Below are 23,998 nucleotides of genomic sequence, written 5' to 3'. Positions count from 1 at the left end.
TCTGGCATCTTATTTCCTGAAATTGCCACACAACTTCAAAAACGATTTTTTTTCAGTAGCCTCAGTCTTCTTTTAGCTAATTTTTTGGCCAGTATCAACACACATATAAAATAAATACGATCATTCAGCCTCCTCCCTTGGCGTGTGTGTGTGTGCATACACACCATCTGGGGGCAGCATTAACCTGTTAAGTAAAGGTGGTGGCTTGCTGGTAACTTACATGTCATCGACGTAACAGGGGTAAGGCATCTGCTGCATGTAGACACCGGTTTTCTTCTCTGTGCCCGTCAGCACCCTGATGATTGCCTGCTCCACCACATCCTGCAAGTAGGCGAAGCCCCCCCAGATGTACCGCATATCTTCAAAGGGGTCAGCCCGAGGACCGGGGTCCCAGTACCTTAAATCAAACCACAGGTGACCAAACATTCCTTAGTACCATACAAAAAAAAAAAAAAAAAATTCAATCACCCACAATCCTACGACCATTACAGGGCCACCATTCTTATTTCTGTATCTTACTTTCTGATCTCAGCTGATACGTACATGTTTTTAAATAGGTACAATCAGCATGAGCAAACCACCTGCAGGTATGGGGTCTTCTTCCCCTCCACTGGGTCCCTAACAACAAGTGCAACAAGTGGATGTGCCAAAATTTACTTACCATTCCCTTTTATCTTGGTTATTTGCCCCCTTTTATAAAAACGGACAGCACTAGCACAGAAACCGACTGTCTTTTCTTCCCCCATTTTTTCCTGTTGATTCAGTTCCTTAGAACTAATTCCCTTGAGTGGAAATGCTGACCCAAAAGATAATGATATTTTATGATCTCTGAAATAGCTGTCTCCACAATGAACGTGCCAGCTTATACCAAAATCATGCCACCAATTTGAGTTATACTTTGTTGGAAATTTTTACCAGATTCTTAGTTAAAATAAAGAACCTCCAGCCATATTAGCTGCTCTTGACGTCCCCGAGACCAGCTGGTAGGATGGGATTCCACTTACCCATCCTTGATCTTATTCGTCCTCTCCACGTTGTCGATATCCATCCGGATCTTGTACTTGACATGATGGGGCAGCTCGACACTGTCGGGAGCGATTCCAGTGAACACAATCCCGGCCCAGAACTTCCGCTCATTCAGCAGCTCCATGGACTTGTTGATGAGCAGAACCTCTGTTGCTACTGGTTCCAGCTTGTTCAGATTCACACACTGAAACAAGAACAGCCGTCATGAGCACGCTGATGGCCAGGAACGCAAGTGTGGCCAAGGCGGAGTCTATGCTAAAGAGAAGCGCTAAGCATGTGACTTTTTTTATCCTCACTCTATCCCTCTCTCAAATCATTCTCCAATATTCAATCGAAAATGGGTCGTTTTTGTTTTTAACTGCAGTTTAAGAGAAATGTTGGAAGTATTTGGAGATAAGTTACTTATATTGACTTTTGTGGAGGGAAAGAGGTTTAAACAATGATCAGACTTCATTTTCTTCTCTGCTTTCTTAGTAATTTTGAGTTATAACAACTAACCAAACAGACCCAAAAAACCCTTGAATTTGTCCCTATTAAGTCATATCATTTTTAGAACTCAATTTTTAAAATGTAATCGGTCCTATTAGGTAAGTGTCATATGTAATGCTTTTTTAAAGGAATTTTTTTTGTTGCCGTTAGGTACTGGGATATCAAAACACAGGAAAACCTAGAAGACAATGGGTAGAGACATTCTTGAGTTACACAGAATAAAGCTAGAAATTAGGTCTATTTACTCATTCAGTCATTCAGCTAACATTTATTGAGTACCTTTTTGTACACCACGCCCTGTGTTAGGTTGGAGGGATACTACTGTAAATACGACTAAACGTTATTTCTAAACTTTACTCCAATCCGAACCTTATCGCACCATCTCAGAGAAAGAAGCCAGAGCCTTTTCTAAATGGTCCACAGAACAGATCCTTACCTCCATGAAGCGAGAGATGGTCTGGATTGCCTGGTTGGTCTCATTGAGGGCTTCTCTCCAGGTGTACACAGAGCCATTAGCGGACGGCACATCGTCTGGGTGCTTGGCCAGAAATGCTACGATATCTTTGGCTGTCCAATCTAAGCCTTCCAATTGCTGTTCCCAAAAGTGGTCATTGCCTCTGGTGTCCAATAGCGTCTACCATTCCAATGACAAAGTACAAGTATTAAACACCAACTAAGTCTTAATGAGCACTACTTGATTTATAAAACCTTTTCACATGCATTGTCCTTTTTTTAAATCCTAATAGAAAACTGTGAGATAGGTACCATTTTACAGGTGAGAATGCTGGGCTCTTGGATTCTGCTGCACCTCCCACTGCATTACATCATCGTCCTCTTTTGAGACCCAGGCTGATGACCCCTCATAAAGGCCCTACTCTCTAGACAATTAAGACGTACCTACTTCTGCTATTTAGTTTGGGGAAAGAATTCTGCTGTTAAACCAAGTAAAATAGGATCTTTTCCAACTGCAGGATGCATGGGTCGTGATGCCAAGGAGGCCTGTCTTCCATTGCTTACTCCCTAGCTGGCTGGTGCTCCACGTGGATCAACATGGAGGAGACAGAAAACCAATCTGGTGCTCAACCAGCAGGTGCAGAGGACCGGGGCAGAGGCCTGCACAGATGTGCTGCCAGGAAAATGCGTCTGTTTCAGCCTCAGCTCATGGAAGGGAGAATGGGCTGCAACTCCTGTCACATCTTCGAGAAGGTAGATGAAACTCTGGCTCTACTGAAATGGAATCTTTAAGTGGCCAAACTGCTATTTTTTAAATCAGTCTTATTTCTACTAACATTATAAGTTTTTTCCCCATGTGGCTTCATATTTATTATTTTAATGGGAGCATAACAGTTTTTATAGACTATATAAACTATAATTTCATTAACTATTCTCATATTGCTAAGCATTTAAGTCTAATTTCTCACAATAACAATTATTATAGCAATAACATTCTGTCTCACAGGGTGACTTCTTTCTTTAAAATTATTTTTGTATGGGATACATCCCTGAGGGTGTGTGAAATGGAGGTACACAGGATAGTACATTTTTTTTTGGTTCTTACAATTTTCATTTCAAATTGCTTTCCTATAGGGAATAACAATTTATACTGTCATCAGTTAAGATACGTATTTTTGTTAAAAAAAAATAGATACAAAATTGTGCCTCACAAAGGTTCACAGGGGTATGGGTTAGTGATTCTGAAATGACTTTGAGACTTGAATGGAACCAATAAGACCTGAGTGAAGACACGTGCCATTTGGGGTGAGGCCCGCCCTGGCCCGTGTGGCTCCTGGGAAATAGGGCCACGGAGGGCAGCAAGGCCGGAGAGATGCACGCAGCGAGACCCCCGACCACGTGGCCGTTCTAGGGCACTAGCGGGGCCAGGAGACCAAAGGTCACCCTCAGCACAGTGGCCAGGCAGAAAGCAGAGGGCTGAGATAAAGGAGACAAACAGCAGCTCACAAAGGAGAACCGTTTAGCATCAGTGGGTTCCGTGATTCAGCGGAAAAGTGCCTCCGGATCTGTGGGTTGACACAACGGGTGTAGACAGAGCCAGAGACAGCAGAAGATGAGAGCTACCACAGAGGAGAATGGCAGTTGCCAGGGGAAACAGGGAGGCCAAAGTGTACGAAGTTTCAGTTATGCAGTGCAAAGAGTTCTGGGGACCTAATGTACCGTGTGGTAACTATAGCTAATGAGACTGTCCTGTATACTTGACACTTGCTAAGAGGTAACTATGTGAAGTGCAGGACATGTTACTTAGCTCCCCTGAGGTGACCCATTTCACAGTGCATACATATATCAAAACACCAAGTTGTGCACCTTAAATACATACACTTTTAATTTGTCAATTACACATCAATGAAGCTGAAAAAAAGAAAGAGCTACCCCAACAGACGCAGAAGTCTCAGGCAATCGCCTCATGTACCAGACTCGAGGCTGCAGGGGGTGTAGAGGACTGAGAGGCCCAAGCTTGTGGAGTGAAATAAACACTCCTTAGTAGAGAAAAGAAAGCACCTGGAGGAGGCTCCTTCGACGTCCCCCTCCGCAGGCTGATGAGTCCCCACTTGGTGTCTCCAGTCTAACCAGCCCCCTACACTCCAAGCCCCGACACCCACTGGCCTGTTGGACAACCCCACCATCCACCAGCTAGAAATCAAGAATCATCCTGAAGCCGCCCTCTTTTACCCCTCCGCAATCAAGCAGTCACAAGGCTTTGCCTCCAGCCAGTGCCTTGGCCACCTTCTTGGACAGCCTCCACCCTAGACTCTGCCTTCTACCTTTCCCCTCTTCAATCCACCTGTCAAACCAGAGGAATAGCCACCTCCCCATCCTCCCTCACCCTTGCCTAGCACCCTTTCACGGGGCTCCAGAGCTTAGAGTAAAGGTCCTTGGCTTGACGCCCAACGCTCTCCAAAATCACACGCTGTGCCTTTCTCCCCAGCCACAGCTCCTCCGTTCCTATCACACATCCTGGGTTCTCCAGCAGCATTCCTAATGAATGCCACAGCCATGTTGACAAGCGCCTTGTCTCAGAAGAAGTGAGAGCCTGTGGGCTGCTGGATCATCCAAGCCAAACCCTCTATTTAAGAGTAAGGGAAGCATCTATCTGCCTACAGACTAAAACTCATGCAGGTCCTTCAACAGCACCCCTCATCGTCCTCTGAGACTCAGAAGGAGAGAAGTCCAACAAGCAGAAATGTAGATTCTAAGGAGAGGACCAGGAAGAAGATGCCTGAGACCACACCTAGGTCTATGGTGCTGTCTGTGTCTGGACCACGTGAATCCTGATTCCCTTTCGGAGGAGAGACTGGAGTCTAACAGAGATCCATCCTTGAAGAGCATAAGTTGTTATTATTATTAGGAATTATTCAGTCAATCTATACAAATTATTGTTCATGTTTTTCTGACTAAAGTCCCTTGGTTTTTAAAGGCCCCCAATTTAAGAATTAAATTGCAGGACTAGTGCAACAAAGATGACTCCTGTTTTCCCCTCATTGGAAGGCCCCCGGGTACCGTCCCTCCCAGGGCATCAAAGGACAGTCCTCGGCCTGGGAGAGTACCTCCCAGGGTAGATACCACCTCTAACACCCAGCTGCCCTCTCTGATCAATGAAGTGTCAAGACAAGAAACCTGGCAAAATCCATTTGTGCTTCTTAATAGCAGCAGGTAAAAAGGAAGAGGTCTCTCTCACCATGGAGACAGGAAACAGTCTAATGATTCTCTGACTCAGCCCAAGGCAGGATGATGTGATTAAACGGCACTCAGGTTCAAGCAAAGGAGACATTCCGTTCTTGCTCAGACTCCTCCGCTTTGAATGCAATTGTCTCTAGAGCACTTATCCCTTTTCAAGTGGTTCCGAAGCACTAAGTACAATTCCCCTCCATGCAGTAAAAGCGGCTCTGCACTGACATGGTGCCTTGGGGAATGAGCATCTCAGGTCAGACCAGGCCTCTGCTCACACACACCTCTGTCCAAGACCTACTAGGACCGAGTAGGATTAAGTAAGATGCTGTGGCTCTAGAGCCAGAAAGGAAAATATTCAAGGTCCTGTAATCACTAAACTCTTGCTCCAAATACCAGCCCTAAGTTTCTTGGAAGTCTGATCTTGACTACCAGACGCACTGATGTTGACGTGCATGAAATGGTGTGATCTGTGCACCATCACCTGTAGCTCTGCCAAGTGACAGCCCTGTGGCTTGAGCTATGCTCAGTACGTCTGTACTGGTTCGATGTAAAGAATTCACCTCACAGTCACTTCTGGGAAAGTCAAAAGCATGAAGCAGGCACACGGTAATCAGAGGGGCACTCACCCGGACAACGTCCACTTCTGGGCTGCTCTCCATGAAGGTCCAAATCTTGGGGCTGAACTCTTGCCACATGCCTTCCAGATCATGAAACACAGCCAGTTCCTGGAAGGTCTTATTCACCTGGAGTTAAGCAGGGAGCAGGGGCAGCAAAAAAAAAAAAAAAAAAAAAGGAGAGGCAGAGACATGAGAAACTCAGCTGCTCCCTGAAAAGATGCTCCATCACAGAAGCCCTTTTCCAGTCCTTCCCTTTCCCAAGAAGTGCCTGCCTGCAGCAGTGATTCAAATACCCAAGGCTGGAGAGCTGACCCTCCATAGTCAGCTGGGGCCTGAGTCAGACTGGAGGTTCTCACTCTTTGGAAATTCCAGAAGAGCCATGAGGATACTCAATACACACCATCTGAAGCCACCTTTACATTTCTGTCCATAATTCTAGGAGGATTCTCTTAGAGGGGCTCTTGGGCCCAGGCAGCTTACCTCAGCCATAACCTGCCTTGTGACTGGAGTGTCAGGGGTATACAGGATCTTCCCAACAAGCAGGGGCTTGAGAGCTTTCCATATGATGCGGGAAAGAGGACTGGATTCCAGGTTCTTCATCAAATCATTGCAATAAGGAGCTATGAAAAGGATGAAAGGTAAATATTTGTATGCATGGTCATATACTTGTAGGAACCAATAAGAGCTTTGGAGGATGGACCTAGAGACTGTCATACAGAGTGAAGTAAGTCAGAAAAAGGAAAACTAACATCCTATATTAATGCATATATGTGAAATCTAGAAAAAAGGTACAGATCAACCAGGTTGCAAGGCAGAAATAGAGACACAGATGTAGAGAACAAACATATGGACACCAAAGGGGAAAGCGAGGGGTGGGGAATTTGGGTAGGATGAATTGGGAGATTGGGATTGCCATATATACATCACTAATAAGAAAAAAAATATCAAATTGTACACTAAATATATGCAGTTTATTGTATGTCAATTGTATCTCAATAAAAGTTCTTTAAAAAAATCAAACTGTACACTCTAAATATATGCAGTTTATTGCATGTCGATTATATCTCAATAAAAGTCCTTAAAAAAAAAAAAAGAGCTTTGGAGCCAGCTGGTCAGTCATGGGTTCAAGTCTCAGCTCTGCCACTTAATGGCTATGTAACAACTTCACTTGTCTGAGCCTCAGTTGGCTCCTCTGTAAAAATAAAGTTAATGACATCTACTTGGCAGAGACGTGGAAAGGATTAACTGAGATGCCATCCGTGGAGCCCCTAGAACAATGCTTGATAAATAATCAAAGCTTATTATAACAATGATGATAGATAACGTAACTGAGACAATATAGAAAATGTTTTTTTACTACGCAGGAGCCTAGATCTATAACTCTACATGGCTTCTGCCAGCCCTCACCACTTTGTTTTCATTGTTAACAGAGGGCTGAATTCAGGCTTTAGTTTTCAATCAGAAACAAAAAACTTCCCTTTAATTAACAGGTCTCATAACAAGTACATGTAACAAATGTAATAAACAGCCCAAACTGAAAAATTCAAAGTTGTAACAGACAAGAGGGTTTGATTATTCAGAAGGATTCCTGAATTTTTTTAAAGTTTCATTTTGGGTTCTTTTAGATACCAAGTATCCTCTACATGCTGCAAAGATAATATTTAAAAAAAAAAAAAAAAAAAAAGAGGATTTGCTCACTGTTATATCTGTTGTGCAAATGAAGTTTCCCTTGGGTTGACTTACAAAGCGAGGGAACAGAGGGGATGGCATTTCAGAAAACTGCCTACAGTGCCCTTCGCTCAAGTTTGCAAAGCAACCTGCCATGTCTGGAGTGCTTCACTCCAGAGAAGAATAAAAGGTTCTTGTGTTACAGAAATGCACAAAAGCCACCTCACTCAGTGTCTGAAAGACACACCTGTGGTTGGAAATGGAGAAAGAAGGCTCACTCGCATCAGGTTTTCAAGGAAAACGATGCCATTGTATAAAACTCTAACACCAGCTCCAGGCACAGGACACACATCCCCACAAAACTGCCCAGGCGTGGGGAGTTACAAGGTTCTTTAACGCCGCCTTGCAGCTAAGGACCAAAAACAAACAGGAGATCAAATGCCCGAGTCCGAAGGCACACACACGCCACCGTAAACAGGTACTTTGGAGGCCGTGTGTTTACCGAAAAAAGCATGGAGCAAGGCAGATCTAGTTTAACATTGGCTCTTGCCAATTAGCTCTGCTGTGGTTTGACCAAGTCGCTGAACCTCTCTGAGCCTGTAAGATGTGGAGTTATAAAATCTTCCTTGCAGGGTTATTGTAAGGGTTAAATGAGATATAAAATGCATAGTACATAGGAAATGTTCCCTAAATGTTATCTTTTATTACCGTTGTTGTTACCATTAAGTTTTTATTATAAAGCATACCTCAAGGAGAGGGAGGGAGGAGGCAGAGAGCAAGGAAGAGGAGGAGGAGGAGATCCTTGATCACTCTGGGAACCACCCTCTGACATCCCCCAAAACTGAGGAGACTGGCTTTCAATCACCCATTCACTGTAGCGCCTGGGACGTGCCAGGCCCCATTCACACAGGTGGGGACAGTTCACTGATTAGCAGGAGTCTCCCTCCTCTAGGAGTTCAGTCTGGGGCACAAACAGACAGGAAAACAAACATCCACTGCTGCTACTGTAGGATGAGCATAAGCACGAGGGAGGGGGTGACACAAGTGACACAGGGTGACACAGGGCTGAGTCTGGACCCGAGGTAGGCTGGGGCCAGGGCTTGGGTCTGCACGGACACTCACTTGTAGAATTGTCATAGAAGGTGCCAGCATCGTCCTCAGTGCCGTTGCCTCCAAAGAGGGCTTTGTAGTTGTTGTCCTCGTACCAGTTAAGGGACTTGATCTTCAGGCCCCCGCCCTCGGGGTGGCCACAGATGATGCGGGACACGGCCTGGTAGATCTGGGTGGAGGAGCTGGAGCTGTTCACGTTGGTCAGAAACATCACCTCCTGCCGCATGTCACTCCAGCTCCTCATGCTGAAGAGCTGGTGGGGGGATCAGGTGGAAAAGGAGAGGAAAGAGGGGGGCAGGTTTGAAGACACAGAAGAGGAATAAACAGGTTAATCTCCTGACCTCTCCAAAGCCTCATACCAGAACATTTCTTGTCTGATGTCGCCACTCAGAAGCCGTGTGATGGGATTCCCAGAGCCTTGCTAATCCTCTGGGGTCCAGGGACCAGTGGCATCAGCATCATCTGAGAGGCTGCTTGAGATGCAGATTCTGGTCCATCTATCTACAGTTCAAATCTGCACTTTCACGAGGTGCCCAGGTGATTCCTATACACATTAAAGACTGAGAAGCACCGCTTAGAAGTTAGTGCAGCCCCTGGTGATGGGCTTTATCTCATTCGGATGATCATCGGGTTTATAGCAGAGGATGCTTTCTTTGAACAACCATGTGTTCGTATGCGTCCATCAGCAACCGCTCACATCCTCAGTCACTGCCTCATTTCTAAAACACCTCAAACTTCAGTGTGGAAGCTGAGGGGCCCTCTACCTCTTGGCGGAAAATGCGCTGCGTGTGATAACCCCATCCTCATGTCAGGCAATGGAAAGAGCACACAGTGGGAGACCAAGTCTGAATCCCCACTATGTCTCTCATTAGCTTGCAGCTTTTGGGAAGTCACTTCTCTGAGGGCCCAACTTCTCATCAAGATGATGAAGCTAAAACAGAGTGTGGCAAGGAGAAAATCACAGGACATGCGACAACCGAGAGAGGGCCCTGCACAGGAGGCCCTGCAGGGATGAGCTAGACGCCCCAGGCAGCTGGGGGCGGAGTCTAGGACTCACACGTGAGGTTGTCTCACGCACCAATGTATTCCAGCAGCATGTGGACTTCTTGGCCCGGTGCCTCTTATAATTCAATATTTATAGAGCACTTTGTATTTCCACACATTTCACAATAAATCATTAATAAATCTCTACATTCCTTGACATGTCACTGCAGGTCCTCACGGCCTGGAAGGCGGAGGCGAGGCAGGCAGAGGGGAGGGGCTGCAGGACCCCGCACACGCCCTGGAGGCGAACTAGGTTAGGACTCCACGGGCCCAGTTTTCTATCTCACAGAGCCTGCTGCCTCCTGTAAGGGACGCGTCCTGGGCGCCTTAGATCCTGCCTTCGTCTTCTGCCTGCAGAGGGGAACCAGGAGCTCCAGGGGTGGTCAGAGGTCACAACGATTCCTCCCGCCAGAGAGGGAGCCTCTCCCACCAGGAGAACACAATTAGGTGGTCAGCATTGCCCCGACTTTATCATCTCATCACATGTATGTGGTGCATGTGGTATACAGACAGGGAAGGGAGAGGAGGTCAGACCACCCTTCCTCTTGTTAGTGGGTGCAGCAGCCCTAGAGATTTTTAAACAGTAGCAAAAACTCACTTCTCTTTCTCACCACCACCATCCTGCCATCACCCAACCAAAAGGACAAACTACTTTCCACATAAAGTCAGCACATCTTTGGACAGAAGCACCATAAATGACTGAGTCATTCCAAATTCTTGGCTCTTTCCGGCACCTGTCTTAGGGGCAAACTCCTACCGGTTCTTCTGCACCTCAGGGGACGCTCCACACCTCCTCCGTGAAGCGCTCCCCCTCACAGGGAAGGGGGCCGCTCGCCCTCCAGCCCATGGAAGGTGGCGTTTGACCATCATCCCGGGAGTGAATGAACCACTGACCCACTTTCTCAACCCACTGCGATGGCCTCCTCCTGCCCTTGCCCCCGTCACAGTCTCTTCTCAGCGTAACAGCCGGAAGGTAAACAACTGTCACCCTCTAGGTCACACCAGACGCCCCTGCTCCAGACCCTCCACTGGCCTCCCATCTCACTCAGTGTAAACCCAGCCTTACCAGGCCTGCACGGCACTCACCTCCTGCTCTGACCTCATCTCCGACTCCCCTATCACTTGCCCTCTTTGCTCTGGCCACGCTGGCCTGCTCCCCGGTCTTTACATACGTCTCTTCATCATGCCCTACATCCATGTCTTTGGATCTACGGTTCCTCCTGCTTGGAGTGGAGGCCCTAGTGTCATTTCCTTCGGGCTCAGATGTCACCTGACCAGAGAGGACTTCAGAAATCACCCTCCTTTAAGACACCACCTCATCTCCCTCCAGCCCTCTTCCCTGGCTTTATTTTTCTTCATTGCAGACATCCCTGCTGTCACATTATACACAGACCTATTTGTTTCTGTCTCCCACCCCGTGTCAGTCCCATGAGAACAGTGAAGTAACTGTGCTCACTGCTGAGTGGCCAGCACCCGCTGTGCCCGGCACCTGGTAGGTGCTGGACATGTAACTGAGATGCTGCTCCCTGCCCTGCCTCCTCAGGTTCCCCAGGCTCACCTTCCCATCACCCAGAGGTGAAGCTCACGTCTGCTTTCACTTATCAGGCTCCAAAAGTCCCCACTCCCACCCCACTGCCAGCCCTGTTAACCCATATTTTCTTTCTTTGACGAGTCTCCTTTCTATTCTATCCCACTTACTATCAGGGTTCAGACAAAAAGTGGGCTAAAGTAGCAAGAACATGGGCTTTAGAGGCCAACAGTCCTGGGTTCAAATCCCAGTTTTGCCAATTAACTTACTAGGTGACTGTGGGCAAGTTGCCTAGCTTTTCTGAGCCTTGGTGTCACCTGTAAAATGGGCACAGTAGGACCCACTCATGTCTGTTGTGTGGATTACACAGGGAAACTGGGTGAAACTGCATGAACCAGGGCAGCTTCGCTCCCTTTTCCTTTTCCTTTCAAGGGTTGTGCTTCGGTCAAAACAACAAACTTTCTTTCCAAACACAGAACAGATCAACAAGTGCGCTTATTTATTTATCTTCTCCCATTTGTCCCAGAGAAATGGCACATTAGACAATGAGTCACTCATGGAGAAAGTGACCTGACTCTCTGTTCCATTGAGAGGAGCAGGCGGCCCCTGCTGCCCAGGACCGGGGAACAAGCAGGGCAAGGAAAATGTACATTGTCCAGTTGGAGAGTTTCTACCATATGAGCAATGGAAACATCACATGCTTTCAATTTTTTTTTTTTTAACCCCAGACAATATGCAGGCCAGTAAGGTAAGAGGAAACAGCTGTAACCAGACACTGAGTTTAGAGGCAGCCTCCCTGCTTTCTTTTGCTAAGGCTGGCAGGGACCTGCAGAGTGGTACAGGGCACGTCAGTGTCAGCTAACAGGACCCGAGAGAAACGATTTGCAGGGCCGTTTCCATTTCTCATTCTGCCTCCTGGAAGAACCCCAGGAGACCCAGCTTCCCCACCCCCAGAGATGTCACCAGAGTTCATAACTGGAGTTAACAGACGGCAGCCTGGAAGAGAGCTTCTCCCCCTGAAAGGGACCCAAAAGCCAGGCCTCTCCAGTCAGACACACATGAGCAGAATCGAAACACAAAACTGAAAGCAATACACCAACACGTGGACAGTGCTGAATCTCGGTGTTTTCTGTATTTTCCAAATGTTCTGCATTTTTCCATAGTGAACATGCAATACTGTATTTTTAGAAGACACAAAGTGAGCTTTAATAGTTGAGAAAAATGATACAAACACCAAAAAATGAGTTAGAGAAGCAACTCATAATAAGGCTGGACCAAGTCTGAGAAAATTTCACCACGAATTATTCCTACCCAGTATCTTAAACATTAAAGCCTGCACCGTTGGTGACCACCACCTCTCAGCTTAGCTCTTTATACACCTGGCTCCAAACGGTTCCCCCTTCCCAAGTCTAATTTGAAACAAGGCTGGGTGTCAGAAAGGTGAGCGCATGCTGACTGGGAGGCAGAGGAATGGTTAACTGCTTTTTGTAAGTTAGGCCCTCTGATCCTATGACAAAGGTTATTCGGATACACTTGTAAACATGTGGACCCGAAAGGTAAATTCAACATTTATCAGGAGACTACAGCCCCGAAGTTGAACTCAGAGGCCAGATGTTTACAAGGGAAAGATGTGAATTAGGAGTACCACGTTCTTCCCTTCAGATAGCAAACAAATGTTTCGGTAAAAAAAGACTGTCTTGCTTTGCTACTGAAGGAGAAATAAGGAGAAGTAGCTGGTAAGACAAATACAGGACATGGAGGATGAGGAGGAATCATCCTCTTTACAAATGAATCACTGACTAGGGGCCAAGGGTAATTATGAGAGAAAGTTCTAGGCTAGATATCAGGCCTTTAGCCACTAGCTAATTAACCCTGAGACATCCATGAGTCTCGGTTTCTTCATCTCTAAAGTAAGGAGATTAAGTAATTTTAAGATCACAGATGCTTCTAAAGTTGATTTTACATTTCCTATGACATTCAAATCAAAGGACCCTCTGAGCCAAACTCAGGGTGGAAAATGCGATAGCGGACGGTTTGCCATCTCGGGCTGAAAAGACACGACTTACCTCTTGGGCCAGATTCCCAAGACTATCCAGCAAAGTTTTTGTGGCTTCAACCAGCTCCTTGCTCGGGAAGGGAGATGTGGAGTTTAGTTTTGTCTGCAATGAGAAAAAAAAAAAATACTGTTTCTAAACTCAGTGTAAACCTGAAATCTCTACTTAAAAATAAACAAGTGAATTAAAACCATTCACAATCTTGAGTTTAAAACACAAGAAACCCACTCCCAACCAAAATAAGACACTAAAATTATTCTGTGTGTTTGCAGGTTGTTCATCTCACATAAGAACTACTAATTCTTTGATGAATGCTTTTAAATGGTGTAGGAATATGTATTTTAAACTAGTTGATATGCAATAGATAAAATATCTCACATGGGTGTGGGTGTGTGTGTGTGTGTCCAATGCAAAGCTCATCATAAATTCCCAACTCTGTCTATGACTCTGCAAGAAAGACAACATGTGAATGGCCCTGAGAAACAAGTGTGTGATGGCTCACAAGAAAAGAAGAAAGTAGAAAGCTTAAAGTTGCCAAAAGCATGGGAAGAAGGAATTCTCTTTCTTGCCATTTAAGTCAGCACTGTTTCTAACACTGGAAATATACTTATTTTTAATATATAGTAAAACTTATTTTACTATGTTAAAATTAATTTTAAATAACTTAAAAATACTTATGTCTAGTTTGAATCAAATTGTTATATTTACTCATTTATATATTGCTGTTATATGCCACCTAGCTGCATGGCAAATAGAAGAAAATAATTAATTTAGGCCCAAGGAGAAGACAGGTTAGGGTAGAAAGTCTAAGCTAGAGAAGAAAAACAAACAATGATGCACAGACTCTGAGGTCAGAGTTGGTTCTGAGTTTTCAAGCTTCCAAAGAAAAAAAGATATAGGGTCAGTTTCATCACTCTATTTGCCAAATAGGGGGGAAAAAAGTCTCCAGGGAAAAACCCATCTTTCCTTGGCACTTCTATGGGCATCATTTTATTCAATATCAGACCCTCAGAAATCTGGAGAAGGCTGAACTATTTTGATATTTGTCATATATCAGGAATTGCTGTGAAATCATAAGGCAGCCTGCACAGAAGATGGCTGAAAGTAGATGGAGCTCATCATTATCTCTGGAGAACAGCAGCCTGGGATGTTGTCTTTTAAAAACAACTCCAAATACAGAAGGCTCCGTTAGTATCATGATGATAATATCCTAGCATAATCCCAAATGTACATTTCTGATAAAATCTGTCTAAAGGTTCTCTGGAAGATTTCGTCCAGCCTGATTCATAAGCTTTTCTACAATGGCTCACTCACCCTGCACCAGCCTTCCCACACTCCCAGTTCTCTGACCGGCCCATGCTTTCCTTGAAATGCTGCGCTCAGGCAGGTCTCTGTCACACAGTTCACAGGCTGTATTAATGATTGTTCCGTCCATGAAGTAATTATGAGCAAAAACAGGTGGGAGGCTTTCTGTTTGTTTTCTTCTTTCTCTCTTCAGGTTCACATTATACCTCGAGGCTACCATACTAAAAGTTGAACCTACAGAGACCTTGGTAAGGAAAACTTATAAACTGAGAAGTCTTAATTGGGAGACATAGGAGGTAAAAACTGTTTCTGTGCTCACCATGAGGTCCACAAGAGGATAAATGTTCACAATTGAATAGCAAAACAAAAAACGCCAAATTAATGTTTAAAATTTGGTAGTTAATCCATTCCTTTTAAAAGGTTTGAATGGAAATAAGACTCTCACCACGCTGCCCCCTCTTCTCTGGTAATGGGGACCTGGACAAGTGGCTCAAACGCCCCACACCTCCACTTCAACTCTACAGCCTCTTCATAAACATTAAACCAGAGCCGCCTGCACAGTGCCTGGCACACCGTAGATCCTCACAGTGGTAAACAATTCCATCCTTGCCTTTCTCTTCCCTTCCTCAAAAGTCTACTACCAAAACGGAAGGGCTAGGACTCTCCTCTGCACACAGCGTTTTCCAGTTCTTGAAAGGACATGCATCCCTCCTCTGTCTCTTGTTCCTCCTGTTGCGGTGCTCTCCCTCCACTAGGCAGAGAGCTAGAGTTGTCAGCTGAAAGCACAACGGCCACACTCCAGTGTTCTATTTCTAAAATTATAAATATGCCTCAGCACAAAGTTAAGACATCCTAATCCTAATTCCTGAATCCTTGGGATAAGTGCTTCTCTCTCCTCTATAACCCTTTTTCTTAGTGTTTGTCAAACTGTGAAACAAAACATTAAGTGGATGAAATACATATATTGATATATATTTATACTATATACACATAAACTTTCCCCAAACTTGACATTTAAATGGAAAAACCTGAAGAAAAACCTATGATTATGTACATGTATCTATAATTACATATATATACACACACATACACACCTTTATCTTAATATATATTCACGTGTACCTTCTATGTACAGTAAGTGATATTGATTTTACTTTTACAGGAATAATATAGTGTCCTTTCCTTGATACAAATGAGTTGATTAAAAGAAAATATTAAATTAAAATGGTACCAACTGCACTTGAACACAACCTAAATCTGACAGAGAACTGATAATAACCAGGTTTCATCAACACAGAGTGGTCTCAGGAGCTCCTGCATCAGAACCCCCTGAGGTGTTTGTCAGGCATGCCAACTCCCAGCCCCTGAGACCTACTGATGAGAAGCTAGACGTGAGACCTGGGAATCCTTGGGGAATTTTTTGCACACGGAAGTTTGAGCACCACTGAGGCACAGCACCTGGACAATATTCACACCTCTTTTTTATAGTATTCTTTGCACGAATGTGGCTGTCTGAGCATTCCACATCTGGTTCACACGATGCTGTCTGCTTCAGACTGTGAAGCAGTGAAATCAATCAGTTCTCACCCAGCCCTGCGTGGGATGCAAGACAGTGCCAAAATGTGCAGCCAGGTATGTTACACCAGTTGTGTACCCAAGCCACCAAGTGCAAGAGACTAGTTCTCTAAACCTCCCAGACCCAACACTGGCCTGTTGTCCGCACTAGCAAACATTCCCCTGAAGGATACAAATCAATGAGCAGTTCACGTTGTTCTGAGAATATGTCTTCCCCATTTGAATGAATTTACGTCTTTATTAGGTAATGATTTTTCCCTCAGGTTTTTCAATGTAAGTGTCAACTTTGGAGCAAGCTTATTCTTCTTGTTTTAGAAGCTACACAATTCAGCAAAACTCCACACACACAGCAGGGCCTACTGCATGGCTGTCTAACCCATGAATACTGTTAACCATGGCATAAACATAAAGACCTCGTTACATCTGCCGTGGATTTCAGACCGTTAGATATTCAGACTCCATACAATACCATATCTTACTATATGAACTTGTAGTCAAGAGACTGAACTTTGGTTTGTTTGTTTAATTGATTTAGGTTTTGGTCTCAAAAACACTGGCTAAACCCATCCATAAGTCATAACTATAATAGTCAATGCCATTTATCAGGATGCTTTTTTACACTAATTATTGTTTGAGATTAAATGCTTGGAATTCATTAACATAAGTACTGGCAACCTGTAACCAGTACAAACTAATTTCCCTTTTCAAAGAAGTGCTGATTGGAGTTACACATATAGGTGTGGGCTGATATCACATGGTTAAAAACACACACAATTCAAATTCAACATCAAGTTTAAATCTTACATTATCCAGGTATTTTGCTCAAGACTTCATTTCACTTTTTTGTGCTTGCACATTATGATGTAAATCAGATCTAATATTACAAATTAATGGAGAAAGGATGGGCTATTCTACTAGTGTTGCTAAGACAAGTAGTTACTCATATAAGATAGTAATTTTTCTGTCTCATACCACTATACAAAATTAAATTCTTGGTAGATTAAAAAACTAAAACTAAAAAAGAAAGTTTAAAGGATATAGAGGAGAAAATGTACTTATGAACTTGGGGTAGGGAAGGCCTTCTTAAAATACAGAAGTCCAAACCAAAACCGGGAACTAACGACTTCAACTTCTGAAAGTAAACACTACGCACCAAAAGACACCACCACCAATATGAAAAAACAAGCCAAAGACTGGAGAATGGATTTTTAAAAAAATTTTAGAACAAAAATGAAATACCATGCAGCAGTTAAAATGAACCAGATGCCACATTTATCAACATTGATAAATCTCAAGAACATAACGTTGAGTGAAAGAGACAAGCTGCAAATCAACATGCACACTTACACAATGTGAACACATGCAAACCAATACACTATGTTATTATTAACAGAATGCAAATATATATATGGTTGCATAAAAATATGCAACTCCAGGATAGCAGTTATCTTTGAAGAAAAAGGGAGATATACAGGTGACACAAACTGTATATGTAGTGTTTTATTTCTTGAAATGAATCTAAAGCAGGCACGGTAAAATGCTGGATGATGGTGCATGGGTGTTATGTTATTTCTGTGCCTTTTTATATATTTGAACTATTTTATAATTTTCTTTTTAATTCAATGAAAGACAAAAGAGAGGGAGGAGGAAAGGAGATTGGCAGGAATGAAGGAAGGGTAAGAATATAAGTTGGCTTGAGTCTGTATCAGATCCAAAAGATGTCTAACTTCCTTGAACAAAATTAACCCTAGGCAACATGCCTTAAAATGAGGCCACAAGATGAAGTCTGAGAACCACGTGCCTACACCTAGAATATTGACTGTGGTCTCCTGCTCATACTTCCGACAAAGGCAAACAAAGTTTGCCAATAGTATTTCCAAAGAGCTCCAGTAAATCATTCACAGTTTGGAACTCCTACGACTATTTTTCTTAACCAAAAACATTCCCTTGGCTATGAATTCATATAGGTCTCCACTAACCACAGAAGGCAAGATTTTCTCGTATGAAGGAAAACAGGGGGGAAAAGAGGGAAAATAAAACCTTCAGTGAAGACTGTACGTTCTGTGTTAGGCTAACTGGAATTCATGCATTATTCAGTAATTTTAGATCATAACTAAATGCTATACTATCATTAGTGGAAGAATAGACAAATGAGTATTACTCAAAAGCTCCTACCCATTTCTGCAAAATGTGTTAATCGCAACATTGCAACAGTTCCTAAAAGCATGACAGTCTGGGGCACTGGCCCCAGAATGAGAAAGGCCATTGTGCCATCTTTTCTGGGTCTAATAGATGACTTCATTATATTCTTTCTATCCTCACTAGCTTTTTCCTTCCACTTGAATTTTATTTTTTTCTTTTTCTTTTTTAAATTGAAGTAACAATGGTTTATTATGTAAATTTCATGTGTACATTATATTTCTACATTCCATAATATATACTATATTTCTGTGTATGCTACAGCATGTACCCCACCAAAAACTTAGTTTAACTAAGTTGTAAAAGACTTAAAATTTTTTTTAAAAAGGCGATAACCTAGCAAAGTCAATTGACTTTAATGTCTGAGCTGCTGTTTTATTTCAACTCAAGTGTCCAGCACAGTTCCTGGCACATAATAACTAGGCACCCAATAAATGTGGAAGAAAAATGAAAAGCAAAGGGAAGAGCACATTAGGAGGGTGAGTGATGGACTGGTATGAGTCCTGCTCCAAAAGTCATTCAAATTCACATATACTCTGTTTCACATTCACCTCATCAAGTCACTCACCCCTGGAGCCCTTCAGTGGTTCCCCTTACTCTAAGGATGAGGGCCAATAGCCTAAAAATGACTCATGAAAGTTTCCCTCAGCACCTCTGCATCATATGTCTTACCATGACTTCTCCCATCAAACTCCCTGTTGCTGTACCCGATCCACTCTGAACTACTCAACCATGCACAGTACCTCTAAATGCCATCTTCTCTTGTCTCTCTCCTCTGAGCCCCTGCACACGCCATGTCTTTTGCACGCAAGATTCTTCTCCTGTCTTTACCTGGCTAACGTCTATTCTCCAGGTTCCAACTTAGAGGATGTTTCTTTCTTGATCCTCAAAGACTGAGTTAGGAGGCCCCATCTGGGCCTGCACAGCACCCAGCAGAGAGGCTATCACTCTGCACAGCATCTGCTCTTTTCTTGCTCTGTCCATCTACTCCCCCACCAGCAGGGAAACTCAGAAATCTGCACCTTGCTTATCACGGCCTCCCTGGCCCAGTGCATGGCACAGATCAGGGCTCAAAAATACTTTCTGAATGAATAAAATTAAGGGTTTGTTTATAGATGATCGCTATACAAAAGGACAACTGGGAGAGATTACTACCAATGCATTAGAAGTCACAGGCAAATAGAAATACAAGACAGAACATCTGTGAAATTAAAATGTAACTGAAAACTCTTTTAAATTTATAAAAATCTTATCCACACTCAAATTTTGCAGGGACTCCACCATTAAAGTGAGATGTGGACATACTTATATTTGAATAGTATTTTCAATATAATACACAATTTTGTCTTCTTCCTGCAAATGCATATTACAATGTGTTCATTGGGACATTTCAAACTTCCCTGACATGCTCTCAAAGTAGACTAAAATCTCTGCTTCCCTTTGCCTGTATTCAGAAAATTCAATTCAGGGCTAGGATTTATATGTTCTTGTTCAAATTGAAAATAAGTAAGCCGCATACCAGGTACAAAGACTATCACCACCTTGTGCAGTCCAGCTGTGAGCTCACTGGTCCTCTGGGCACCTCAGGGCACCACTCACCTCACCTCCTTTGTCCCATGAACTGAGTTCTGCCTTTGCAAGAATGCACTACATGCATCAGAAGACACATGAACAGAACATTCTGTTCCATGGAGACAGAACTTTCCCTTTTCAGGTGAACGTATCATCAGAGGTCAGGACAATCTAGCCACATGGTTGTGCGGTGTCTAAGCTGTTATCGAGATGGAGGTCAATCTGCATGCCTGTCCTTGCTAACTCGAATCAGACACCATTTTTCTCACCTCAGGGATCAGACACCATCTTCACATCACAGACACGACTAGAGCCCAAGCCTACTGAACCACACAGACTTTCACTGGGGCTCGCAGTGTCCCATATTGGACAAGACTGTTGTCAGGGAGCTGTTGGGAGGACAGCCCTCACTTTACAGAACCCAGAACCTGTGAAGAATTCCTCAAGTTCCCAATCTCAGCCTCAAGGCTGGTTCTCAGTGCCCCCTGGAATGAAAGCTCCATGTGGACCTTGTCTGCCTTGTTCATGGCTGAAACTTCAGTGCCTTAGAACAGTACCTGGCACAAAGCAGACAGTCAGTAAACACATGTTAGTTTTGTTGATGCATGTCTCATGCCTTGTTCAGAGGTGCTCTGCTTTCCAAAGTCACTGCCCTTTGGCTTGTGCATTACAAACCTTAGTGAGTAGTGTTTATTGTGCTTTAGTGTCACTCTCAGAATATAAGCAAAAAAAGTACACAGGGCTGAAATGGGACTAATAAAAAAAAAGCCAAGGGCACTGAAGAAACACTTCAAAGACATAATGAAATATTGTTCCAATATATGTTCCAATCCGAAGGCAGTTATGGTAGAATGAACGCCCTCCCCAAAGCCGTCCACTCCCTAATTTCTGAAACCTGTCCATCAGTTACATCACCTGGTAAAATGTACCTTACAGATGTAAAAAGTAATGAATGTTAAAATAGGGAAATTATCCTAGGTATATGGGTGGGTTCAGTCTAATCACATGAGCCCTTAAAAGCAAAAAACTTTCTCAGGCTGGAGGCAGAGAGATGCAACAGAAGGAAAAGTCAGATTTAAAGCATGAGAGAAGCTCAAACCACTGTGGCTGGAGAAGGACCATATGAAAAGCATGAGAAGGAATGCTGGCAGCCTCTAGGAGCAAAGGTCAGCCCCCAGCTGATATCCAGCAAGAAAACAGTGACCTCAGTCCTACAACTTCAAGGAACTGAAATCAGCTACCAACCTGAATGAGCTCAGAAACAGATTCATGTTCAAAGACTCCAGAAAGGAATACAGCCCTATAAACACCTTGATATGCAAAATTAATACCTTCATTTTACGCAAGGTATAACCAAGGCATAAACAAATACCCTACAGGGTGAGAGGCCTCGGCCATATCCAAGCAAAGAACACAACTCTTCATTGAAACATTCCTCAAGGCTACTTTGCTTGATGTGACTGATTTCTAACACTGAGTTAGAGAAGAAAATTGCTACCTTACCCGCCACTGTTTTCAGCATATAATTTATATTACTTATATCAATTAAATTATTAACTTCTATTGATTGAGCATCTAATGTGTACCAGGCCCTCTGCCAGGCTCTTTGTATACATGGGCAATAATCACAACAAAGCGTACACCCCGTTATCCATATGTAAATGAAGAGAAAACTGAGGCTTTACGGAATCTGATGTATCTAAGGTCACACAGCTGCTAAAATGCTGAGGCAGTATTTGAACTCAGATGCAGCTGACCCCAAGCCTACACCCTTTCTATTCTGCCACACTTCCCTGCTGTTGTCAAAACAATGTAGTCCAAGTGGTCAACAGGAACTAAAGGACGCCCAGGAGAAAGATTCAGAATACCTTGGCTGAAAAACAGAGAAACAGCCACACCAAAAGAAAAGAGAGAGAGAGAGAGAGAAGAGAGACATGTTTCAAAACATGCCTCTCCTCAAAATCTACTCTAGGTGCAGAAACGCATATTGACAGAACAGTTTCTCTCTGCTCACCACCCCCCACCCCCCCACCGCCAATGTTGGTTGCTGGTCCTGTTGTATTTCTTGGCGCAATTAACTGTCCATGTGCAATGAGGTCTCACGGCACACCCACCTACCATCACCAATGTCAAAATTCCAAGCAAGTGGCAGAAGCAAGAGGCTGCTTAATGTAAATCAAATATCGATCCCAGCGCTCCAATGAAGGCACTGCTATATGAGTCACATTTCAAAATATTTGGAAGTCATTTGATCCCACAGGTATCACCTAAAACATCTTTATGCAGAGCCATCCTGGCCACTCACTATGTTCTAATTTCAGAGCCCCATTTTCTGATTTTAGGAAGAGATCTCACAGCCACAGCTGACAGGCAGGAGCAGAACTTGAGATGCTCCCATGCCCAAGAGATGTGCAGGAAGCATACGGCAGCCACCCTAATCAACACCCGCAGTGAACCAACTGGTCTGCAAGGCACCACCACAACATGACAGGATGGGCTGTGATGTAGCTGACAGTTTTGACAGTGCATTTCCATACCCCAATCATGCTAATTTTCCCAACTAGGGAAAGATTTTCAAGTTGAACCCTAAGCTGTTGACTATCAGATTATGAAGGCTATACTATCATTCTATGAAGGCTATACTATCATTCTACTTGGAGCATAATTCAGACATTATATAATTAGAGGTGTTCAATGAGTAAACAGAAATCAAACAATGAATGGGCACCAGAATAAATTATTCTGTCTTCTAAAAGCCCCCATCTTTCCAAAGCTTGAATCATCCTGGCTGAAAGGGTGAACATTTCTGTCTTGCAGTGAAGTCAAACAAAACAGCCAAAACAGTCCAAGGAAATGGTCTACCATTCGTAACAACCTTTGACCCTCCGTCTCACAATGCAAAAAGTGCCAACAGGCTGCAAGTGTCTTCCCTGATGAGCTTATCTGATTATTTAGACCAGTTATCTGGGGATGGAAACATCTCCATACACAAATATATCTTACTAAAATTATACTCTAGAAACATTAACCATGGAATCAGAACACCGAAAACAATGCAGTATGTTTTTAAACACAGAAACAGAAATACTATTTCTGGAATAAAACAAAAACCCATCTTAGGTATTAGGCTTAAACCCTTCACACTGACGGGGTCACCATCAACCCTGCCTCGGAAGCATCCAAGAAGTCACAGTTTTATTACTACCTTCACCTCAGGCAGAAGCTATAGCATCAGAGAGTCAAGCAGGATACAAGGACTCCTTAATGGTCAGTCAAGAGGGTAAACCCTGGGATGGGTTTCCAAGGAATATTCTAGGGTGTAATCCAGGTACAGGGCCCAGAAACCGAACTTTGTTAGTACCCCAGGAGGGCCCATCTTTCTCTAGAGAAATTATGGTGTGCAAAGTCCCAGAGGGTTCCAACTTCTTTCTAATATAATGAGGAACATCTCTTTCCAGGCATATCCTTCTTCCAAGGGCTTTTCCCCTGGTTTTAAAAAAACTACTGACAAATCAGAGAGCTCTATGGTGAATAGGAAACCCGAACACTGAATGCTAAAGGATGTTGTTCAAGGGGCACTGCACCAGAGCTCCAAGAAATCCAAAGAAAGATACCTGTTCTGGAACTAGACACACTGATGTGCCTAGTTCTAGTGCTCAGACTCATCCCTATTCTTGGATTAGGAACGAACATGTATTCTCACGGATCTCTTCTCTGAACTAGTCATTCCCAGCTGGTGATCATACTTTGCTGGAATTTTTTTTTCTATGAATGCAATTTTGTCATTGATTAAGCTAGTAAGTGTGCTCCATCCAGTTCCAGGGTTTTCCCACTGAGACATCTCAGTGTCTCCTTTCTGATAGGCTTTTAGAAATGAATAGATAGCCATCTTCCCATTAACAGTTTTGAGACTTTTTTTTTAAAGCTGGGGAATTCCTTCTTCAAATGAACCCTTACAATATTAAAAACCATAACAAAGCAGGTCTTCTCTGATTGAAACAGGCACAAGGGACCTTAGACATGGACTCAGAGCCACACCCAACTCACTCTTTCCCCCATTAACTCTTGGAGAGGTGACCCAAAAGCTTGAAAGGACAGTTAGAATACTACTGAGTCAAATTATATCT

General features: G+C 43.6%; 1 protein-coding gene across 3 annotated transcripts in view; it reads right to left on the bottom strand.

Moving 5' to 3' along the window:
* ABCA1 (ATP binding cassette subfamily A member 1) overlaps positions 1-23,998 on the bottom strand; it is a 123,802-nt gene that overhangs the window by 42,924 nt on the left and 56,880 nt on the right. For all 3 annotated transcript variants that reach the window (XM_057720426.1, XM_057720425.1, XM_057720427.1), the window contains 7 exons: positions 13,233-13,325; positions 8,607-8,847; positions 6,297-6,436; positions 5,826-5,942; positions 1,952-2,149; positions 1,005-1,210; positions 221-397 (listed from right to left, as the gene is read on the bottom strand). In XM_057720426.1, coding sequence (XP_057576409.1) covers positions 221-397; positions 1,005-1,210; positions 1,952-2,149; positions 5,826-5,942; positions 6,297-6,436; positions 8,607-8,847; positions 13,233-13,325 — 1,172 coding nt within the window. The remainder of the gene's footprint in view (positions 1-220; positions 398-1,004; positions 1,211-1,951; positions 2,150-5,825; positions 5,943-6,296; positions 6,437-8,606; positions 8,848-13,232; positions 13,326-23,998) is intronic.

The sequence above is a fragment of the Hippopotamus amphibius genome, chromosome 2 (genome assembly GCF_030028045.1).
Source record: "Hippopotamus amphibius kiboko isolate mHipAmp2 chromosome 2, mHipAmp2.hap2, whole genome shotgun sequence".
NCBI classification, from domain to species: domain Eukaryota; kingdom Metazoa; phylum Chordata; class Mammalia; order Artiodactyla; family Hippopotamidae; genus Hippopotamus; species Hippopotamus amphibius.
Note: the sequence above shows the minus strand (reverse complement) of the source record. Positions and strands in the feature narration are given on the sequence as shown.